This window comes from Felis catus, chromosome D2 (genome assembly GCF_018350175.1).
Source record: "Felis catus isolate Fca126 chromosome D2, F.catus_Fca126_mat1.0, whole genome shotgun sequence".
Taxonomy (NCBI): Eukaryota; Metazoa; Chordata; class Mammalia; order Carnivora; family Felidae; genus Felis; species Felis catus.
Genome location: NC_058378.1, coordinates 44,714,520 through 44,736,050, shown reverse-complemented (window position 1 = coordinate 44,736,050; position 21,531 = coordinate 44,714,520). Strand labels below are relative to the sequence as shown.

At 37.1% G+C, this 21,531-nt stretch overlaps 1 protein-coding gene across 2 annotated transcripts in view; it reads left to right on the top strand.

Annotated features, from left to right (window-relative positions):
* Positions 1 to 21,531, top strand: part of WAPL (WAPL cohesin release factor) — a 94,094-nt gene that overhangs the window by 46,890 nt on the left and 25,673 nt on the right. For both annotated transcript variants that reach the window (XM_003994133.6, XM_003994132.6), the window contains exons 5-8: positions 17,996 to 18,091; positions 19,374 to 19,526; positions 19,774 to 19,910; positions 20,627 to 20,738. In XM_003994133.6, coding sequence (XP_003994182.1) covers positions 17,996 to 18,091; positions 19,374 to 19,526; positions 19,774 to 19,910; positions 20,627 to 20,738 — 498 coding nt within the window. The remainder of the gene's footprint in view (positions 1 to 17,995; positions 18,092 to 19,373; positions 19,527 to 19,773; positions 19,911 to 20,626; positions 20,739 to 21,531) is intronic.

The following is a 21,531-nucleotide window of genomic DNA, read 5'->3' as shown; positions in this document are numbered from 1 at the left end:
TTATGGCAATAAAGCATACTGCACACCAGAAGAATGATGGAGCATCTTACCAAAGAATAGTTTTTGTAGAATTTTGGGGGAACTGGGGAGTTTGGGTGAAACTTAAATGAAATGGTGTGTGAGAGGCTCACAGCAAAGTGGTGCTGTTTGTGAAGAGATCAATTTGAGGTTTGGGCTGCAAAGTGGACCCAGGGGTCCAGTTTACTTGGAAATTATGAAGTTAAAGTAATTGTGGGATGTTGTGTCCAGAAACTATTTAAAGCTGTGCATCTCTTCAAAGTAACTTAGATCCTCCAAGCTAGAATGGGATATTTTCACCTTTTTCTTTTTTTTTAATGAATCAAAAATCTGTATTACTGTATTTTTTAATTACCTGTATAGCTAACAATACAGTGTTCTATTAGTTCCCAGTAGTATAGGGATTCAGCAGTTCTGAACATTACTCAGTGCTCATTGTGATAAGTGTATCATTAATCCCCATCACCTATTTCACACATCCCCACCCACCCACCTCTGCATTGGTAGCCATCAGTTCTCTGTAGTTAAGAGTCTGTTTTCTGTTGTATTTTTGATTGTTTCTGCTATTGCATTTTGATGTTCTGTAGTGTGTAGCAGGTATTAATCCCAACCATTACAGTTTTCATCTCTGAAAGTTTAGATCTGTTTTGTATTTTTATTGTCTACTTCACATATTCAGTATTTCCTTTATCTTAAATATCTGGAATACAGTTATAATTATTTTTTAATGTTCTTGTCTACTGATTCTATCATCTGTATTGTTTCTGGGTTTGTTTCTGTGGATTGATTTTTCGTATTATGGGTCGTATTTTCCTACTTCTTTGCATGCCTGATAATCTTTGATTGAATCCTACTCATTTAGGCTTTTACTTTGTTGGACATTGGATATTTCCTTATATGATTTGACTTATTCTGAGATACATTTAAGTTATGTTTGATCCTTACAATGCATTTAAATTTTAGATGGGTGAGCAGCTTTTAGGGTTCACCCTCCCCCCCCCCCCCAAATATATCACCTGATTCCCCTGAATTACAAGGCTTTTCACTGTGGCTAGTGGGGACATGAACTTGCCCCAGCTCTGAGAAAGAACAGCCTAGGAATTGTTTCCTTGCTTTTCTGAGGGAAGTTCTTTCCCTTAAGTATTTTCTTCACATATTTGCTCATCATTACTCAGCTACATATTCGGTGGGGCCCCTTTGTATATCCAGAGTTCTTTGAACAGCTCTCTTCTCTGGTACTGTGCTGTACAAACTAGCCACCTTCATCTCCCCGGGATCCTGGTTCCATCTCCATAAGAGAGACTGCTACTGGTTGGACTGTGAATTCTTCCTTCCTGTGTCACTCCCTGGGAACTCAGGCAATTATAGGGCTTACCTTATATATTTGCCTTCTTAGGGATCATTGTGCTGTATGCTATTTGATGTCCGTTGTCTGAAAACTGTTTCATAGATTTTGTTCAGTTTGTTATTTTCATGTGGCAAAGTGAATTTGGTCCCTGTTACAACATTGTGTCCAGAAATGTAAACTCTAGATTCATGTATATGTTATTATGATAGTCATTATGTTCTATATCCTTGAAGTCTAAAAAATAAGGTTTTTTTCTCTTCATGAGGACTTAATAAAAGAATTGGGGCACCTGGTGGCTCAGTCAGTTAAGCATTTCTCTTTCTCTCTCTCTCTCTCTCTCTCTCTCTCTCTCTCTCTCTCTCTCTCTCTCTCTCTTTTTAACTTTTTTTAAATGCTTATTTATTTTAGAGAGAGAGCCAGAGTGGGAGTGGGGCTCCGGGCAGAGAGAGAGGCAGGCATAGAATCTGAAGCAGGCTCCAGGCTCTGAGCTGTCAGCACAGAGTCCAGTGTCGGGCTCAAACCCACAAACTATGAGATCGTGACCCGAGCTGAAGCCTGACACTTAACTGACTGAGCCACCCAGGTTCCCCAAGCATCTGACTCTTGGTTCAGCTCAGGTCAAGATTCCATGGTTCCTGGGATTGAGCCTTGCATCAGGTTCCAGAGCCTGCTTGGGATTCTCTCTCGCTCTCTCGCTCTCTCAAAATAAATAAGCATCAAAAAAAAAAAAAAAAAAAAAACATATAAGGATTACCTCCAAAACTAATGGTCCATTCTTGTTTCTGTCTCTTGTTTTTTCTGTTTTAGCCTTTTAATTTGACTTGATTTGAAATTTTATATTAAATTGAAATACAGTTGTATCTATTTATGCTTAATTATGATTTATATGTTGCCTATATAAAAAAACATTGGAGAAAATATACAGATAGAAGTTTGGTAGGACCAGGTTAAAAATAAATGAGGAAATTCTATTAAGAAACAGTAAGGAATAGAATGAGGTAAAGACAAAATTCAAGCCTTTTGTCTTGGTAGATTTCCTAGGGCCTACCACAAGTACAACTTCAAGCTTAGAAGCCGGGGCAGAGATGGTTGTTAGTGGCCCCTTTACTTTTTAGGAAGGACTATTAAAAATAGAAAACCCTTACCACCCTTGGGCCAAGTATGGGTTATATTTTGATTTTTTTCTGTATCTCAACCAAGTAAGGTATTGCTATTAAACTTGCATTTGTTGGGGCACTTGGCTGGCTCAGTCGGAAGAGCATGTGACTCTTGATCTTGGGGTCATGAATTTGAGCCCCACATTGGGTGTAGAAATTATTGGGAAAAAAAATAAGCCTAAAGAAACTTTCATTTGTTATTGGTAGGTTACTTAATTAACAGTATTTAATTTCAGGTTATTAGTGAAGGATATCTTTATCCCTTCCCACTTGTAAGATTGCCTGTTCTAAGGTTGTATTCATTTTTTTATTACTCTTTGACTTCATACTTTCTTTAATTTATCTGCATTTGATATAATTGCTTCATGGAAATTAAAATATTAACTGATACAATGGTAAAAGATTTCTACCTTGTTTTATTTTTAAAGTTAAAAATTTCTTTTAATTTAGTGAGAGAGAGAGAGAGAGAGAGCGCGAGCGAGCGCGCATGGCAGGAGAGGGGCAGAGAGGGAGAGAGAACCCCACACAAGCTCCATGCTGTCAGTGTGAGATCATGACCTGAGCTGAAAATGAAGAGTTGGGCGCTTAGCCAGCTTAACCAGGTGCCCTAATTTCTACTTTCTCTATTTTACAGGTTTTCTAAGTTTACTTATTTTGAGAGAGAGAGAGAGAGAGTGCATGTTAGTGGAGGCATGCGTGTGAGCAAGCAGGATCTGGGGAGGGGCAGAGAGAGAGGGAGAGAGAGAGAATCCCAGCATTCATATTGCAGTCGGTGCAGAGCCTGATGAAGGGCTCAAACTCAAGAAGCACGACATCATGACCTGAGCTGAAATCAAGAGTTGACAGTCAACCAACTGAGCTACCCAGGTGTCCCTAAGAGAACTTACATTTTTTTTAATTTGGAAAATAATTTAAATTAAAATTTTTTATTTGGAAATACTTCTCCCCCCTTTTTTTAATGTGTTTATTTTTTGAGAGAAAGAGAGAGAATGTGAGTGGAGAAGGGGCAGAGATAGAGGGAGACACAGAATCTGAAGCAGGTTTCAGTCTCTGAGCTGTTAGCACAGAGCCTGATGTGGGGCTCGAACCCACGAACTGCAAGATCATGCCCTGAGTGGAAGTCAGATGCTTAACAGACTGAGCCACCCATGTGCCCCAGAAATATTTTCAAAACTACAGAAGAGTTGGAAAAATAAAATAGTACAAAGAACACTCCTTATCCTGACTAACTTAACATGTATTTTTTTCATTTGTTCTTTGTCTATATTTGTCTGTATACATCCATATACTTGCATACTTTTTTTTTTTTTTTTTTTTTTTGGATATTTAGGTCACATATATCCTGGCCTTTTACCCTTAAATACATTTCCTACTCAGTGCTAGGTCCACATCATAGTACTCAAACTAGTAAATTTAACATTGTTCCAATATTTGTACCTAAACTGTTGTTTCAATTTAGTTAGTTGACACAATAATGTCCTTTGTAGCATTTTCTTTTCTTCTGGTACAGGATCCAGTCTAGGGTGAGGTATTTCATTTAGCTGTTAAATCTCTTTAGTCTCTTCTAAAACTGGAGTATTTCCATAATCTTTATCTTTTATGACTCTGACACACCTGATCCCTTAAAGAAAAGGCATCTCATTTTGGTTTAGTCTCAAGCTTTATCTTGATTGGATTCAGGTTATTCATTCTAGATCCAGATACTGCATAAGTGATGGTGTATTCTTTTCAGTGTTATCACATCTGGAGGATGTTCATTATGATCACCCACACAAGGGGTTGTCTATGCCTCTACTGTATATAACTGGTTTTTTTCTCTTGAAACTAAAAAGCAGTCTTTGAGGAGATACTTTAAGACTATTCAAATACCCTATCTTTCATTAGACTATACTCTTAGATTCAGTATACATGATGATTCTTTGATGATCCAGTGTTTATTACTATGCTGGTTACAAAATAATCCCCATCTCTCACACTTCCTCCACATTCTTCAGCACTCTGCATGAGCCCATCTCCCTTTTTTTTTCTTTTATCAGTATAGACTTATGAATCTCTCTCTCTCTCTCTCTCTCTCTCTCTCTCTCTCTCTCTCTCTCTTTTAATGGTTTATAATTCATTACTTTTTTTGGAGCTAAATTTGTCCTCTTTTGGCCTCTTAAAGCTGATTCTTTTGTGCCTGTAACATACCATCTTCTGTATGAGCACTTCTGTACTTTTTTGGCAGACCACAATATTCCAGGTTCATCTTGTACCTCTGCTCTAGCCCTGGAATCCGTTTCATTCTCTAATGAGTCCCTCTTCCCTATGGGCAGTGGTATTAGAGACTAGGATCTGGGTACTAGATGTGCTCATTGCTTCTTGGCCCTTTTAGCAGATGACAGTAGAAAACATGCATGTTTATGTTCACCTGCATACATGTTTCTGCATATGCATATATCTGTTCTAAAAATCATGAATGCATACTATCTCCAATATTAATCTATCCCCATAGGGTTCTTTCTTGCCTTCTCTCTTAACCTTGACTCCCAGCAACATCAACACATTGACTCAATGCACCTACAATACAATATCTACAATACACCTAAAATAGAGAATTGCTTTGTCCATGTATTACAATAAGTCTAATGTACTCAGGATTTTTATTTTATTTTAATTTTTGCAATCCTGTATTTGCCCCACCCAATGCTGCTCCCACTGAGGGTATTAAGTGAAATAGTATGTTTGTAAGTTGCTTTGATTAGTTCTGTCTGCCTGCCTCTTAGTCTGTCCTTCTGTTTTTTCTTCAGTGTATTTGGTATTCATTTGAATTATGAATACGTTTTTTTTTTTTTCTGGCTTGCTTCCAGTTTTAGTTTTTTTTTCCCTTTCCATTCTTATTGATTTGTTTTTTGAATATTTACAGTGGTAACATGCTTCCAAAAGTCATAAATACACAAAAAGGTAAGTTCAGTTAAGAGTCACGTCGTTGAGATATCTTTCAGCCCATCAACTACCTTGTGTAGAGAACCAACTTCATTATTTTCTACTTTATCCTTTCTGTGTTTCCTATCTTATTCATTATTTAAAAGAAGGCTTCATGCCCAATATGGGGCTTGAACTCACAACCCCGAGATCAAGAGTTGCATACTCTACCTACTGAGCCAGCCAGGCACCCCTGTGTTTCCTTTTTAAAAAATAAGCACAAATTATCTCATTTTTCTTCCTTCTTATATAAAAGGTAGCATCTGTATGTGCTCTTTTGTGCTTTTTTAAATTTAATAACTCTTGGAAATCACTCTGGGTTTATCCTCAGAGTATATATAGCTCTAATTTTTTTTATGTTGGGTTTAGATTGCATTTTTTCCTGTTTTTTTTTTTTGTTTGTTTGTCCATTCTCTTACATGTTTTCATCTCTTATTTATTTTTTAACATTTGTTTATTTTTGAGATAGAGAGTGAATGTGTGAGCAGGGGAGGGGCAGGGAAAGGGGAAGACAGAATCCCAAGCAAGCTGTGCACTGTTAATGCAGAGCCTGATGTGAGGTTGAACCCATGAGCTGTGAGATCATTACCTGAGCTGAAATCAAGAGTCAGACAGTTAACCAACTGAGCCACCCAGGCAGCAGGCATCCCTGTTTACATCTTTTAAACTGTAGTTACACATGTGTAGGTAATGTAGATATGCAAATACAGTGTTGGTAAAATTTTGTATATTCAGTACATCACTATAATTATTTGGTCCTAATTTCAGCTGAAGATTATTCAGGTGTTTTAGGATTTAGCTTTGCTTACTATAAAAGACACCCCAAATAAATTTTTAAGTAGGTAGCTTACTTTTCTCAGTCCTTGGCTGTTTACCTCTGGACTATTTTCCAGTTGCTGTATTGTCAGAGTCTAGTTTCCTCTGTGATAGTGTTCTGTCATCTCTATACTATTAAAGCATATAGAAGGAATGGGAAGGTGTGAGCAGTGATCCATTCCTAGACCAGGACCCACAAGGTGTACTGTACTTCTGTTCACTCATCATTGACTTGGACTTAGTCATGTGCCACACAAGCAGCAAGAGAGGTTGGAAAATCAGGATAAGCATGTGTGCAGCTACCTATTTTTTTTTTTTTTAAGACAGTTTTAAATGTGTATTTATTTTTGAGAGAGTGAGCGCATGCATGCTTGAGCAGGGGAGGGGCAGAGAGAGAGTGGGACAGAGGATCCAAAGTGGACTCTGCTGCCAGCAGCGAGCCCAATACAGGGCTCAAACTCCCAGTGAGATCATGACCTGAGCCAAAAGTTGGACACTTAACTGACTGAGCCACCCAGGTGTTCCTCTAACTACATATTGTGAAAGAAAAAGAGGAGGAAATGAATGTTTTCTAGCCATAGGTGTCTCAGGATATTTATGGCTTCTCTTTTCATATTTCTAAATTTGATAATCCTCAGCTTAATACAACTGGTCCATTATATACTTAATGACATTTTTAGTTATAAAACATGATGCCCCTAATTCAGCTGATAATTTTATCATGGCTCATTGTAGTATTTTTTATAGTTGTTGAATTGTAGGCTAAGTTGTAATAGTTTTCATAAAGTGCCAAGGATTGAATTTATGCTTTGTTATCTGGATATTTTGCAGTTTATGCACAAATTATGATATTTTAAATTCTAACATGACAATAGTCTACCTTTTTTTTAACTTTTTTTTTCTTTTACATTTTAAAATTTATTTTTGGGAGAGAGAGAGAGACAGGGCACAAGTGAGGGAGGCCAGAGAGAGAGAGAGACACAGAATCCAAAGTAGGCTCCAGGCTCTGAGCTGTCAGCACAGAGCCTGACCTGGGGCCCAGACTCACAAGCCGCGAGATCATGACCTGAGCCGAAGTCAGATGCTTAACCCACCGAGCCACCCAGGTACCCCTACAACAGCCTCTTTTTAAAAAGATTTTGTTGTTATTATTATTATTATTATTAATTATTATTATTTTAATGTTTATTTTTGAGAGAGAGCACACAAGCAGGGGAGGGGCAGGGAGAGAGGGAGACAGGATCCAAAGTGGGCTCTGTGCTGACAGCAGAGAGTCCGATGAGGGGCTCGAACTTCATGAACCCTGAGATCCTGACCTGAGCTGAAGTGGGTGCTTAACCGATTGAGCCACTGAAGCGTCCCCCCTGCCCCCACCTCTTTTTTAGTTTAGAGGGAGAGGGGGAGAGAGGGAGGAAGGGAGGGAGAATCCTAAGCAGGTTCCACGTTCAGTGCAGAGTCTGACATGGGGCTTGATCCCATGGCCCTAAGATCATGACCTGAGCTGAAATCAAGAGTTGGATGCTCAGCCGACTGAGCCACCCGGGTGCCCCAGTCATGGCCTGTTTCTATAAAGTCATTGCTACCAGTTACCACTTTTGACGTATACTCAACAAATAACTGAGTAGTAGTGTGCCTTGTTCTTCATGTAGCTAGGAATTAACAATTTTTTCATAAAAATAGGCCATTTCTTTAAAAGGTATTTACAGAGTTTAATTGAATCCGGTAGAAAAGATTTTAAGCTCACATTTCTCCCTTGTACTTATAGACTGTATTCTCTGCATAGTGCTCTGTGTTAATCTATTATAAATGTCTTGTTCTTAGCAGTGTGGTTTTTTTTTCAATGTTTGTTTATTTTGAGAGAGAGTGTGCATGCGTGCACATGATTTTGTGTGTACGTGGAAGGGGCAGAGAGAGAGGGGGAGAGAGAGAATCCCAAGCAGGCTCTATGATGTCAGTGCAGAGCCCAATGCAGGGCTCCATTTTAGGAACCTGTGAGGTCATGACCTGAGCTGAAATCAACAGTCAGATGTTCAACTTACTGAGCTACCCAGGCATCACAGCAGTACATTTTCTATTTAATTTAGGGATATCTGCCTTTTTTTCCTCAAATAACTAATCTAAATATTTAATAACACATGAAAATCTTTTTAAGGTTTTTTTTGTAATAGGGTGGAACAACTTGAGATTATGTGATTATAATTAAAGGAAAGTTCTAAAAAGTTAAAAGGGGGTGCCTGGGTGGCTCAGTCGGTTAAGTGTCCAACTTCGGCTCCGGTCACGATCTCATAGTCTGTGAGTTCGAGCCCCGCGTCGGGCTCTAGGCTGACAGCTCAGAGCCTGGAGCCTGCTTCTGATTCTGTGTCTCCCTCTCTCTCTGACCCTCCCCTGTTCATGCTCTATCTCTCTCTGTCTCAAAAATAAATAAATAAACATTAAAAAAAATTAAAAAAAAAAAAGGTATCACTCATTCTTTAAAAAAATAAATAAAAAGCTAAAAGTTATCCTAATCTTTGTTAAAAAAAAAATTTTTTTTTTAAACATTTATTTGTGTGAGACAGAACATGAGTGGAGGAAGGGCAGAGAGCTGGGGAGGGTGGGGTTGACACAGAATCCAAAGCAGGCTCCAGGCTCTGAGATGTCAGTACAGAGCCCAACGCGGGGCTCGAACTCAGACCATGAGATGTCGAAGTTGGATGCTTAACTAAGTCACCCAAGCGCCCCAGTTATCTTAATCTTTGTAAACCTTTCTCCCTCAGATTTCCTCTGCTTCTATCATCCATCTTTTAAAAAACTCCTTGGGGCTCCTGGGTGGCTCGGTCGGTTAAGCATCCGACTTCGGCTCAGGTCCTGATCTCACGGTCCGTGAGTTCGAGCCCTGCGTCGGGCTCTGTGCTGACCGCTCAGAGCTTGGAGCCTGTTTCAGATTCTGTGTCTCCCTCTTTCTCTGCCCCTCCCCTGTTCATGCTCTGTCTCTGTCTCAAACATAAATAAACGTTAAAATTTAAAAAAAAAATAAAAAATAAAATAAAAAATAAAAAACTCCTTAATGTTTAAGGGGCACCTGGGTGGCTCAGTCAGTTGAGTGTCTGACTTTGGCTCAGGTCATGATCTCACGGTCCGTGAGTTCGAGCCCCGCATGGGCTGTGCACTGACCTCTCAGAGCCTGGAGCCTGCTTCGGATTCTGCGTCTCCCTCTCTCTGATTAACTATGTCCCTCTCTCTCTCTCTCAAAAATAAATAAGCATTAAAAAAATTTTTTTTAACTCCTTAACGTTTTTTTAAAGCCAGACTTAATTTCCCCTTTTTGAATTGCCACTAAAGTACCACAGGCGCATGTGTGCATGTGAACTCACACACACACACTCACACACACACACACACACAGTTGTGTGTTGCAGCACTTGATTCTTTCAGAACTCATTTCGTTGTACAGCCTGCTGATTGAATTACTGGTTAGAGTGTGATTCTGTTCTCATGATATCCTTGTGTGGGTAAGGCTAGATGAATTCTAATCAGCTTACTATTTTTGTCCTCATTTAGTACATAGTCTTCTTTAAAACTCAGAAATAAATTTGATACTGTTAAAAAAATTCATATGGCTTAAAAGCAATTATCCAATTTTTTTCCCTTTTGGGAGCCATCTCAGTGAAGGATAGCATAATATTGTCATTTCTTCTTAGCTTTTGGTGAAGGAATTCTTTCCTCTGCTTTGTAATTATGATTCAATAAGCCAATCTGTTAAGCATGGCCTTGGCATTAAAATTGTAAAGACCCAATTTTTATCCATTGTTCTCATAGAAACTGGATTCTCTCTCATGGATAAATGCTCCCATAGGTCTGTTACTGGAATGTTTCCCCCTTAGCTCTAATAGAGTGTTGTACTTAGGGTTCTTGTTTGTCGTGCCCCTGGAGAGTTGAATAAAATAGTATGTGTTTAAGATTACTAAGATTGAAATATGTTAAAATGATTCCAGATCTTTAAAATGTTAGAGTATTCTTGGGCATCTGGGTGGCTCAGTCGGTTAAGAGTCTGACTCTTGGTTTTGGCTCAGGTCATGATCTCACGGTTTGTGAGTTTGAGCCTGCATCAGGCTCTGTGTGGAGCCTGCTTGGAATTCTCTCTTTCTCCCTTTCTCTGCCCACTCCTCTTCACATTCTCTCTCTCTTTCAAAATAAATAAATGTAAAGAAATATAAGGGGCGCCTTAGTGGCTCAGTTGGTTAAGCCTCCAACTTCAGATCAGGTCACAATCTCATGGTTTGTGAGTTTGAGCCCCACATCAGGCTCTGTGCTGACAGCTGAGAGCCTGGAGCCTGCTTTGGATTCTGTCTCCCCCTCTCTCTCTGCCCCTTCCCCACTCACGTTCTGTCCCTGTCTAAAATAAATGAACATTTTAACTTAAAAAAATGTTACAGTGCTCCTTTTTTGTTTGTTTTGAGAGAGAGAATCCCAAGCAGGCTCTGAGCCACAAACTGTGAGATCATGACCTTAGCTGAAACCAAGAGTCGGACATTTAATCGATTGAGCCACCTAGGCACCCCAAATGTTTGAGTATTCTTAAGGAGCTTTCTTATTTTGTAATATTCTCCTTATTAGATTACAGAACGAACAGAACCCACAAATATTTTAACACAGCGAAAAGTTAAGGAATTTGTTTAATGTGATATGTCTGGTTTTTAAGCGAGAATAAAATTAACGAGATTAAAGGTAAGCCTAGTGTAGTGGTGCAGTCAGAATGACCTAGTTTAAACTTAGCTAGGTTGCTGAATGATAAGGATGATTTCATCTTCCATGAAAAGTCAATTCTTAAGTGGTATTTTTGCAGGTACTATACACAGTCACTTTCACTAGGTGAACTTAGCATGTGACATAGTATTTTTGTGTAGTCTCCATAAACAATTCACTTCAGTGCATGTGCAGTTGTCATACATCATTTTGGAATGATGTAAAGAGCTCAGAGTCTGTCAGTGTTGTCCTTACCCCCCAACCATTGCCCCTTGTGTGTCCATGTGCATGCCACCTGCAGATTTTTTTATTTTAATTTTTAGATAATAGTATGTATCTTCATCTCCTCCTCCCTTTATTAAACCTATGTTAATCACATAAAACTTTGAAATAGTAGTTGAGGATCTAATTAGATCCACTTTCATTTAGTTAAGTACTAAAATGGTAAAAAGTCAAAACCTTTTTTTAAAGTTTATTTATTTTGAGAGCATGAGCCATGAGTGGGGGGAAGGGCAGAGAGAGAGAAAGAGAGAGAGAGAGAGAGAGAGAGAGAGAGAGAGAGAGAGAAGAATCCCAAGCAGATGTGGGACTTGATCCCACAAACCCTGAGATCATGACCTGAGCTGAAATCAAGAGGTGAATGCTTAACCAATGGAACAACCCAATCACCCTACAAAAACTTTTAAAATAACTGTATTACTGGAGTACCTGGGTGGCTCTGTCAGTTAAGTGTCCGACTTCGGCTCAGGTCATGATCTCGTGATCTCATCTTTTCATGAGTTTGAGCCGCACATAGGGTTCTGTCCTGGCAGCTGTGAGCCTGCTTTGGATTTTCCATCTCCCTCTCTCTCTGTGCCCCTTCCCCATGTGTGCCTCCATACCTGCTCGCTCGCTCTCAAAAATAAATAAATAAATAAATAAATACATTTAAAAAATAAAATAACAGTATTACTAAATCTCTTTGTTCAACAGAGTAAATAGAAAGTTCCTTGAATATGTCCCTTTAATATAAGTTATTTGGTTATTCTGTATCCTGTTAGGCTTTAGGGGCTTTTCAAAAAGAATTTATTTTGGTAAACACAACATGGAATTTACCTCTTAGGAAATTTCTAAGTGTACAATACAGTATTATTGTTACCTGTAAGCACAATGTTATACAACAGAACACTAGAACTTTTTCATTTTATATTATTTTTTTGTATGCAATGAATAGCAGCAGCCCCTTATTTCCCACCTCCCTTAAGGTCCTGGCTACTACTCTGCTCTCTTTTTGTATGAGTTTGGCTACTTTACATACCTTACATAAGTGGAATCTTGCAGTATTAGTCCTGTTAGGCTTACTTCATTTAGCATAACATCCTAAAGGTTCATCAGTATTGTAGCATATGATAGGATTTTCCTGTTTTATGGCTGATAATAGTCTATTGTATGGATATATCACATTCTCTGTATCCGTGGTTTTTTTCTTTTTAAAAATTTTATTTTTAAGCAATTTCTACACCTAACGTAGGGCTCGAACTCACAACCCTGAGATCGAGTTGCATGTTCTACCAACTGAGCCATCCAGGTGCCCCTATCCATTCATCTTTTGATAGGTTTTCACCTCTTGGCTATTGTGAATAATGCTACAGTGACCATGAGAGTGAAAAATTTTCAAGATCTTGATTTGAATTTTTTTGATAATTGGTTCTATTTTTTTTCCTTTTTTTTTTTTAATTTAAATTTTTTAGTTAACATACAGTGCAGTATTGGTTGCAGGGATAGAATTCAGTGGTTCATTACTTAGATACAACACCCAGTGCACATCACAAGTTTCCTCCCTAATAGCCATCACCCATCTAGCCCATCTCCCACCCACCTTCCTCCGTCAACCCGTAGTTTGATTTCATTAAGAGTCTCTTGTGGTTTGTTTCCCTCTCTTCTCTCCCCCTTCCCATATGTTCATCTGTTTTTTTTTTTAATTAAAAAATTTTTAATGTGTATTTATTTTTGAGAGAGAGAGACACAGTGTGAACAGGGGAGGGGCAGAGAGAGAGAGAGGGAGACACAGAATCTGAAGCAGGCTCCAGGTCCTGAGCTGTCAGCACAGAGCTCAATGCAGGGCTTGAACCCATGAACCACGAGATCATGACCTGAGCTGAAGTTGGATGCTCAGCTGACTGAGCCACCCAGCTAGCTGCCCCATCATCTGTTTTGTTTCTTAAATTCCACATATGAGTGAAATCATATAGTATCTGCCTTTCTCTGATTTATTTCATTTAGCATTATACTCTCTAGCTACATGCATGTTATTGCCAGTGGCAAGATTTCATTCTTTTTCATTCTTTTTGATGGCTGAGTAATATTCCATCGTGTGTGTGTGTGTGTGTGTGTGTGTGTGTGTGTGTGTGTGTGTGTACATACACACTACATCTTTATCCATTCATAAATCAGTGGACATTTGGATTCTCTCCATAGTTTGGCTATTGAGGGAAGTTCTATTTTAACGTGTTTGAGGAATCTCCTGTTCCTTAATTGTTTTCCATAGTGGCTGCACCATTTAAATTCCTACCAGCCAGTGCACGTGTATTCCAGTTTTTCTCTGCATCCTTGCAACACTTGTTATTTTCTGGGTTTTTTTTTTTTTATAATGGCCATTCTAATGGGTGTAAGGTGATATTTATTACGATTTTTACTTACATTTCACATGTGATTTGTGATGATGAACTTTTCAGAAACCTGTTGTTTCTTTCTCTTCTTTGGAGTGATATCTGTTCAAGTCCTTTGCCTATTTCTTAAATCAGTTTTGATTTGGTTTTTTGTGAGATTGAATTGTAGGTATTCCCTATGTATTTTGGATAGTGACCCCTTATTAAATATATGGTTTGCAAATATTTCTTCCATTTATAGGTTGCCTTTTTATTCTTTTGATTGTTTCCTCTGCTGTGTAGAAACCTTTCAGTTTGATGTAGTCCTGAGCCACAGCCGGATGCTCAACCAACTGAGCCACCCAGGTGCCCTTATAATGTGTTTTGGTACCAGGAAGTGTGAGGCCTCCAGTTTTTTTGTTCTTTGTGAAGATCGTTTGGGCAATTCAAGGTCTTTTGTGATTCCATATGAATTTTAAGTTTGTGTTTTATCTTTTCTGTAAAGAATACATTGGGATTTTGATAGGAATTGCATTGAACCTATAGATCCCTTTGGGTAGTATGGCCATTTTAACAATATTAAGCCTTACAATCCATGAACACAAGATGTCTTTCCATTTATTTGTGTCTTCCTTAATTTATTTCAGTAATGTTTTGTACCTGTCAGTGTGTACAGTCTTTTGCTTCCTTAGTTTATTCCTCAGGTTTCTTTTTCTTTTTTCTTTCTTTCTTTCTTTCTTTTTCTTTCTTTCTTTCTTTCTTTCTTTCTTTCTTTCTTTCTTTCTTTCTTTCTTTAATGCTTTTGTAAATGGGGTTTTCTTCATTTCCTTTTTGGATTTAGATTGTTCTTTTGTAATTGTATAGAAATGCAACAGATTTTTGTATGTTGAGTTTGTATCATACAACTTAAGTGAATATATTTATTAGTTCTAACAGTTTGGGGTTTTTTGGTGGAATCTTTTGAGTTTTCTTACACACAAGATTGTGTCATCTATTAACAGATAAAATTGTACTTCTTTTCCAATTTGGATATTTTTTATTTTATTTTTTTTTTATTTTTTCAACGTTTATTTTGGGGACAGAGAGAGACAGAGCATGAACGGGGGAGGGGCAGAGAGAGAGGGAGACACAGAATCGGAAACAGGCTTCAGGCTCTGAGCCATCAGCCCAGAGCCCAACGCGGGGCTCGAACTCACGGACCGCAAGATCGTGACCTGGCTGAAGTCGGACGCTTAACCGACTGCGCCACCCAGGCACCCCTATTTTTTATTTTTTTTATCTTGCCTGATTACTTTTTGGTATGTCTATGTTAAATAGAATTGGTGAGAATGGCCATTCTTGCCTTAATACTGATCTTGAAGGAAAACCTTTCAGTTTTTTACTGTTGAGTGTGTTAGTTTGGGGCTTTTAATATGTGACCTTTATTATATTTAGGTAATTTCCTTGTATTCCTAGTTTGTTGAGTGTTTTTATCATGAAAGGCTATTCAGTTTTGTCAAATGCTTTTTTTTTTTTTTGCACCAAATTGTGATGATGGACAGAATTTTGTCCATTCTGTTAGTTTGATTTATCACATTGGTTGATTTTCATATTTTGAATTATTCTTGCATTCCATTGATAATTTTTCTTGCATTCCACTGATAAATCCCACTTGGTCATGGTATATGATCCTTTTAGTGTACTGTTGAATTCAGTTTTCTAGTATTCTGTTGAGAGTTTTTCCATCTGTATTCATCAGTGATATTGTTCAAAGACTTTTGAGATGAGTTAGAATAGTGTATCCCAGTCTGATTTTTATAACAGTAATACTTGGTAAGATGTGTTTTCATGTCAGTTATTTCATTTCTTCATTGCAATTCTCTGTTAGATGAATAGACCACATACTCCCAATTTTCTTTTGGAGATGCTAGTGTCAGAATTACACATCATCACTTAGCAACTATTACCATTAATATTATTAATAATAGGTAATACTTAGCACATATTCTTTTCGGCACTCTTCTAAATGTTTTATATATTTTCATTTAATCCTCAGATAAGTAAAATGTTTAGTAACTAATAGTAGAGCTTACTGTTCATCTGGATTTTAATACAGACCATCTGGTTCCTAAGTCTGCTTAGGTATATCACCACTCACAGTTAACTGGAAGGTGGTCTATTTAATTTAGATCTGCCCTGCTGTTTTGTTACCTGTGAAACCAAATACCTTATTATTATCCAGAAGATTATTATTGGAGATGAATGCTTTTTAAAAAGAAGTATAGTGACTGGGCTTTGAGGCACCTGTTCTTTCCAAATGTCCTTTAACTTCCTGGGCTCACGACTATGCTTTGAGTGTCAGAAGTTGCTTAAATGAAGAATCTAACAACTAGCAGCCATATGGATTATATAGCTAATGTTTGAGAGAAGAACAGTAAGAAATAGAGAGCTAGATTTTAAAATTTATGCTGGATCTTTTCTATGTGGTAGTACCTCAAGAGGCCTGATTAAATCATTGTTGGAGTGCATAAATTGCTTTAGATTACTGATGCATCCTCACTTTATGTAAGCCGGTATGTAAGAATAATGGGTTTATATACATAGTATAGGTGAGAGACTATGCAAGTTTCAAAGTAGGATTCCTTTTAGTATTACGATTTTTCTGACACATTTAATATGCAAATCAACTTAAACTTTATCTTTCAATAAACTAGTTATTGTAGAGCTTACACTGTTACCTTGATGTCACAACATGGTTGTTTTAAAGATAGTATTTGGAAAAAGATAACTTTGATGCTTGGTTCCTGTTATGTTCCTTTACTGCAGCTAGTAAGGGAGGAAGGTTATTTGTTATGTAAATTTTTGGCCTGTCTTAAAAGTATGTTTCCCAACTTGTACTTTTTTTTTTTTTAAGTTTGTATATTTATTTAGAGTGAGCACGTGCCAGCAGGGGAGGGACAGAGAGAGAGGGAGAGAGAGAGAGAATCCCAAGCAGGCTCTGAACTATCAACGCAGAGCCTGACATGGGACTTGAACCCACAGAACCATGAGATCATGACTTGAACGCTAAAATCAAGTCAGGTGCTTAACCAACTGAGCCACCCAGGCACCTCCCAACTTGTACTTCTGTTTTTTGTCTGTAGTACTGAAAGTGTGAGTTGTTATACTCTTATAAACAGAAAATCTCTTAAGGAGATCAAACATTTATTTGACGATTAAAGAACAAACTTGAACATAACTTTTGTAAAGAATGGCAAAAGTGTTCTCAGCTTTTGTTTAATCAGTCACCTCTTTTTTTAAAAAATTTTTTTTAATGTTTATTTATTTTTGAGACAGAGAGAGACAGAGCATGAATGGGGGAGGGTCAGAGAGAGGGAGACACAGAATCTGAAACAGGTTCCAGGCTCTGAGCTGTCAGCACAGAGCCCGACGCGGGGCTCGAACTCACGGACTGTGAGATCATGACCTGAGCCGAAGTCGGTCGCTTAACTGACTGAGCCACCCAGGCGCCCCAATCAGTCACCTTTTAAAAGTGAAGATTTTTGTGCTTTTCATACAGATTTAATTCTATGGATTTGATTATAGGGGTTCATGGTTCTTTATTCTCAATTCTGAAATTGAGAATGTTAAAATTGAAAATTATTTTAAGTTTATATTAAATTAACTTGCCAGCACACTAACCTGGACTGAGGTGGAGCATGTTCATTTATATCTTTATCCCACTTCATGTGAATATGCAGACATTTTGCTGCAGAAATCATATATGTATTACGTAGTACTGCTTTAGATTCCACTGTATGTAATATGTTACGTAATATATGGTAACTACTTTTTAAAATATATATATGTAACTACTTTTTAAAAATTTGTAACTACTAATTTACACTAATAGTTACTGCTAATATTTAACTATTTAAATATATGTAACTACTTTTTAAAAATTTGAAAACTTCTCAGTAATGGTACTCATCTGGCCCCCCATAGTTTCACTTACATATGAATATACGGAACTTTATTACTTTTCATAAGCTGCCTTATTTCCACCACTGGAAGAATATGGAGCATGAATCAGTAGTAGGAGGAATACAGTATATGTTGAGTAGACTGTGTTGATAAGTAAGTTAGTACAAGATTGGTAATAGTTGCCCACAGCACTAATTGTTGATTTTGTGGCAGAATACCACAGTGATTCCATAGGCATGAGAGCACGGTGGGAATACAAGCTAGGTATTGTCTATCCTGCTTTGTCTAGGATATATGTTTATTTATTTAAGTTATTCTTAGTGAATTTTTATTTATTAAATGAGTTACTTTTATAATGATGCAAAATAAGGAAACAGGTGACCTTTTTCTCATCTCTCTAGTCTCCTACAAAAGCTGTATATAATGCCAGACATTGGAACCATCCAGACTCGGAAGAACTGCCTGGGCCACCAATAGTAAAACCTCAGAGTGCCACAGTAAGTGAACTGTACATTTTATTTCATTTTTTGTTTAATAGATTATAAATTAAGCCATTGCTATCTTTATTCACAGTTTGAAAATCTTTGATTTCAACAGTGTATTTTGGACTTCCTCATTAAAATTGAGTGGCTTCAGTTTAATCATTGGAAAAGTGAGGATTATGGACAGGATAATGGAAAATCTGGTGCTACTAGTTTATAGATAAGAGCCTTAAAAAATATTGGACCACTTTTTACCCTTGACCCACATTTTCTGGAATTACTGTATTTAGTGTTTTAAGGGTAAATTATTCCATATTTGAATTTTGTAATTAGCTACTAGAGCTATATTATAAATTACATCCTACATAGATCTTAGAGTAGCTTTGAGTGGTTCATTTACTTTTCAGAGGAGAGCTTTATCCTTCATTCCAGTAATACCTTTCCGTTAAAACACATTTGAAAAGGTTATCAAATTATTTTCTTCAGAATAACTGAAAGGACCATAGATTAATATTTCTAGGTTAATGGTAATACCTCAGTCATCTGGAGCTATCAAGTGATGAATTTAAAAGAGTTAGGGATAGAGATCTCTATATATACAGTTCCCTGTCTCCTTAAGTTGAGTATATTCAACTGTGTTTACTAGTATAGAATCATCATTGTGTCTATTAGTAATTATATACCAGCCTTTCATTATGACTATTTATACCCTAAATTGAAGATTCTTGTACCTTTTCTTTTTTTTAGTGTTTGTTTATTTTTGAGACAGAGAGAGACTTTGTATGATTGGGGGAGGGGCAGAGAAAGGGGGGATACAGAATCTGAAGCAGGCTCCAGACTCTGAGCTGTTAGCACAGAGCCTGATGCAGGGCTTGAACTCACAAACCGCAAGATCATGACCTGAGCCGAAGTCGAATGCTTAACCTACTGAGCCACCCAAGCGCCCCCAGATTCTTGTACTTTAAAAGTTCTTTTGTCTATCTGTTGTAGTTTGATTGTCCCTTTCCTAGCTTTTCTCAGTGTTATGTATGTAATTGTGGTTCTTTATTCCTTCTAATGGTCCTGGAGACAAATAATAGATTGTCTGTGAAATCTGAGGTTAAAAAAGACCAGAAAGAATTCCCGAGTGGTTCTTTTGTTGAGTCTTACCTAGTAGTGCATGGAATTTCAACGTAGCCCTTTATGACCTTTCAGAGGCTTTTCCCACTTTTTTTTTAAGCCAAATTTACTAGGTAGATGAGTTACTACTATTTTTTTATATTTATTTAGAACAATAATTTAATACCTTTATTAATAGGTGAGGCTGTCTTCAAAGGAACCAAATCAAAAAGATGATGGAGTTTTTAAGGCTCCTGCACCACCACCCAAAGTGATAAAAACTGTGACAATACCTACTCAGCCCTACCAAGATATAGTTACTGCACTGAAATGCAGAAAAGAAGACAAAGAAGTAAGCAGCTATATACAGTTTTACTGCACGTGGATAGATTTCTGTATGTAACATTTAGCCTTTTAATGTCTTGAACAGATATCCACGAACTTATCTTTTCCTAGTACTACCAATGATTTTAAAAACATTTCTTTTAGTTCCATATATTGAACTGTTTTATACACTTTTAAATGAAGTAAAGCAAGCCCGTAGATTTAAGTATGCTAGTTCGTGGTTATAAAAGAGGAGGACTTATTTTTCTTGGCAGTTATATACAGTTGTTCAGCATGTGAAGCACTTCAATGATGTGGTGGAATTTGGTGAAAATCAAGAGTTCACTGATGACATTGAGTACCTGTTAAGTGGCTTAAAGAGCACTCAGCCTCTAAACACACGTTGCCTTAGGTAAGATCTTATTTTTATATTTGATAATTATGTGCATGCTATATCTTATTAACACTTTCCAGCCGAGTAGAGCCAAACATTTGTGAGTTTATTATCATGAATGTATTTTATAGTCAGTGATAAGTTAGAATGTGATTGATTTCTCATGAGGAACTTGATTCTACATGGACAATGGAAAGTTGGATGATCATAGCCATTTAGTATAGTACAGTCTTCAGTTTACAGATGCTTAAAAGAAGTGTTACATTAAAAAAATCATTAAAATTATTTTTCATCCCTAAATTTTAGACAAGTAATAAATTTGTTTTAAGCATGTTTTGATTTGGATCATCTTTTGCATACTATAATAGATTGAATATCTTAGTTTGAATTATCCAGTCAATTGGAATATATCCAATCAAACATTGTCTATAGTCCTGATACAACAAAAGTGTTAGTTACAAAAAGTAGCTGAGACCTTTCGCTTTTAATGGTAGTAGTAATACACTAAAGACTTACTGTGTGTTAGTTACATTTTTTAATATAGCATACCTTATCACTATGCATCAACAGGTTTTTAATAATTCATTTTTCCCATGTGTTTTATATTGTGATCTCAATGGGTAGTGCTTTGACACCCCTCACCTCTCCGCATTTGCTTGTTTTGGTATTGTACAAACAAAAAACTAATGCACTAGCTATTTTCAGTCCCCCTAACCTAGTCTGTTTTCTCCTAGTGTTATTAGCTTGGCTACTAAATGTGCCATGCCCAGTTTTCGAATGCACCTGAGAGCACACGGAATGGTAGCAATGGTTTTTAAAACCTTGGATGATTCCCAGCACCATCAGGTATTTTTAAGTTTCTGGGATTAGGAAGCATTATTTTAAAATTTTAGTCTATTTAGCTATTGAAAAATATCTTTATTGGTTATTCATAAATGAGTATTTCCTAATTTTGGGTTCAGTTAGTTTTATTTGCTGAATATATAGAGCTTAATGCTAGAAGTTTTTTGCTTAATACATTATTTAAGGATGTTTTCTCATGACCCTGTTTTCTCTTAATTTGTTAATTTATACTATTAAAACGTCATTCTGATTTCATACCTAACATACTATACCATACTATACTGAATATTTAATTCTGTATGCATTGATTTCCTTTAATCATAAGATGCTGAAAAAAAAAATCTTTAGGGGCGCCTGGGTGGCGCAGTCGGTTAAGCGTCCGACTTCAGCCAGGTCACGATCTCGCGGTCCGTGAGTTCGAGCCCCGCGTCGGGCTCTGGGCTGATGGCTCGGAGCCTGGAGCCTGTTTCCGATTCTGTGTCTCCCTCTCTCTCTGCCCCTCCCCCATTCATGCTCTGTCTCTCTCTGTCCCAAAAATAAATAAAAAACGTTGAAAAAAAAATTTAAAAAAAAAATCTTTAATTATTCTATCGAAAGCATGAGAAAAATGGTTTGAAATTTAAAAAAATATTTAGACATTTTGTTTGGATGTTGAATCTAGTTCTAGCCCATTGTGAAAAGAAATCTCATTTTCATTATGGCTTTGACACTATCTCTTAAAAATCAAGCATATGTAATAAAAGTTGGGTTTAACATTTTTCAAATTGGGAAAAAAATCATTTTATCATTATCAGTA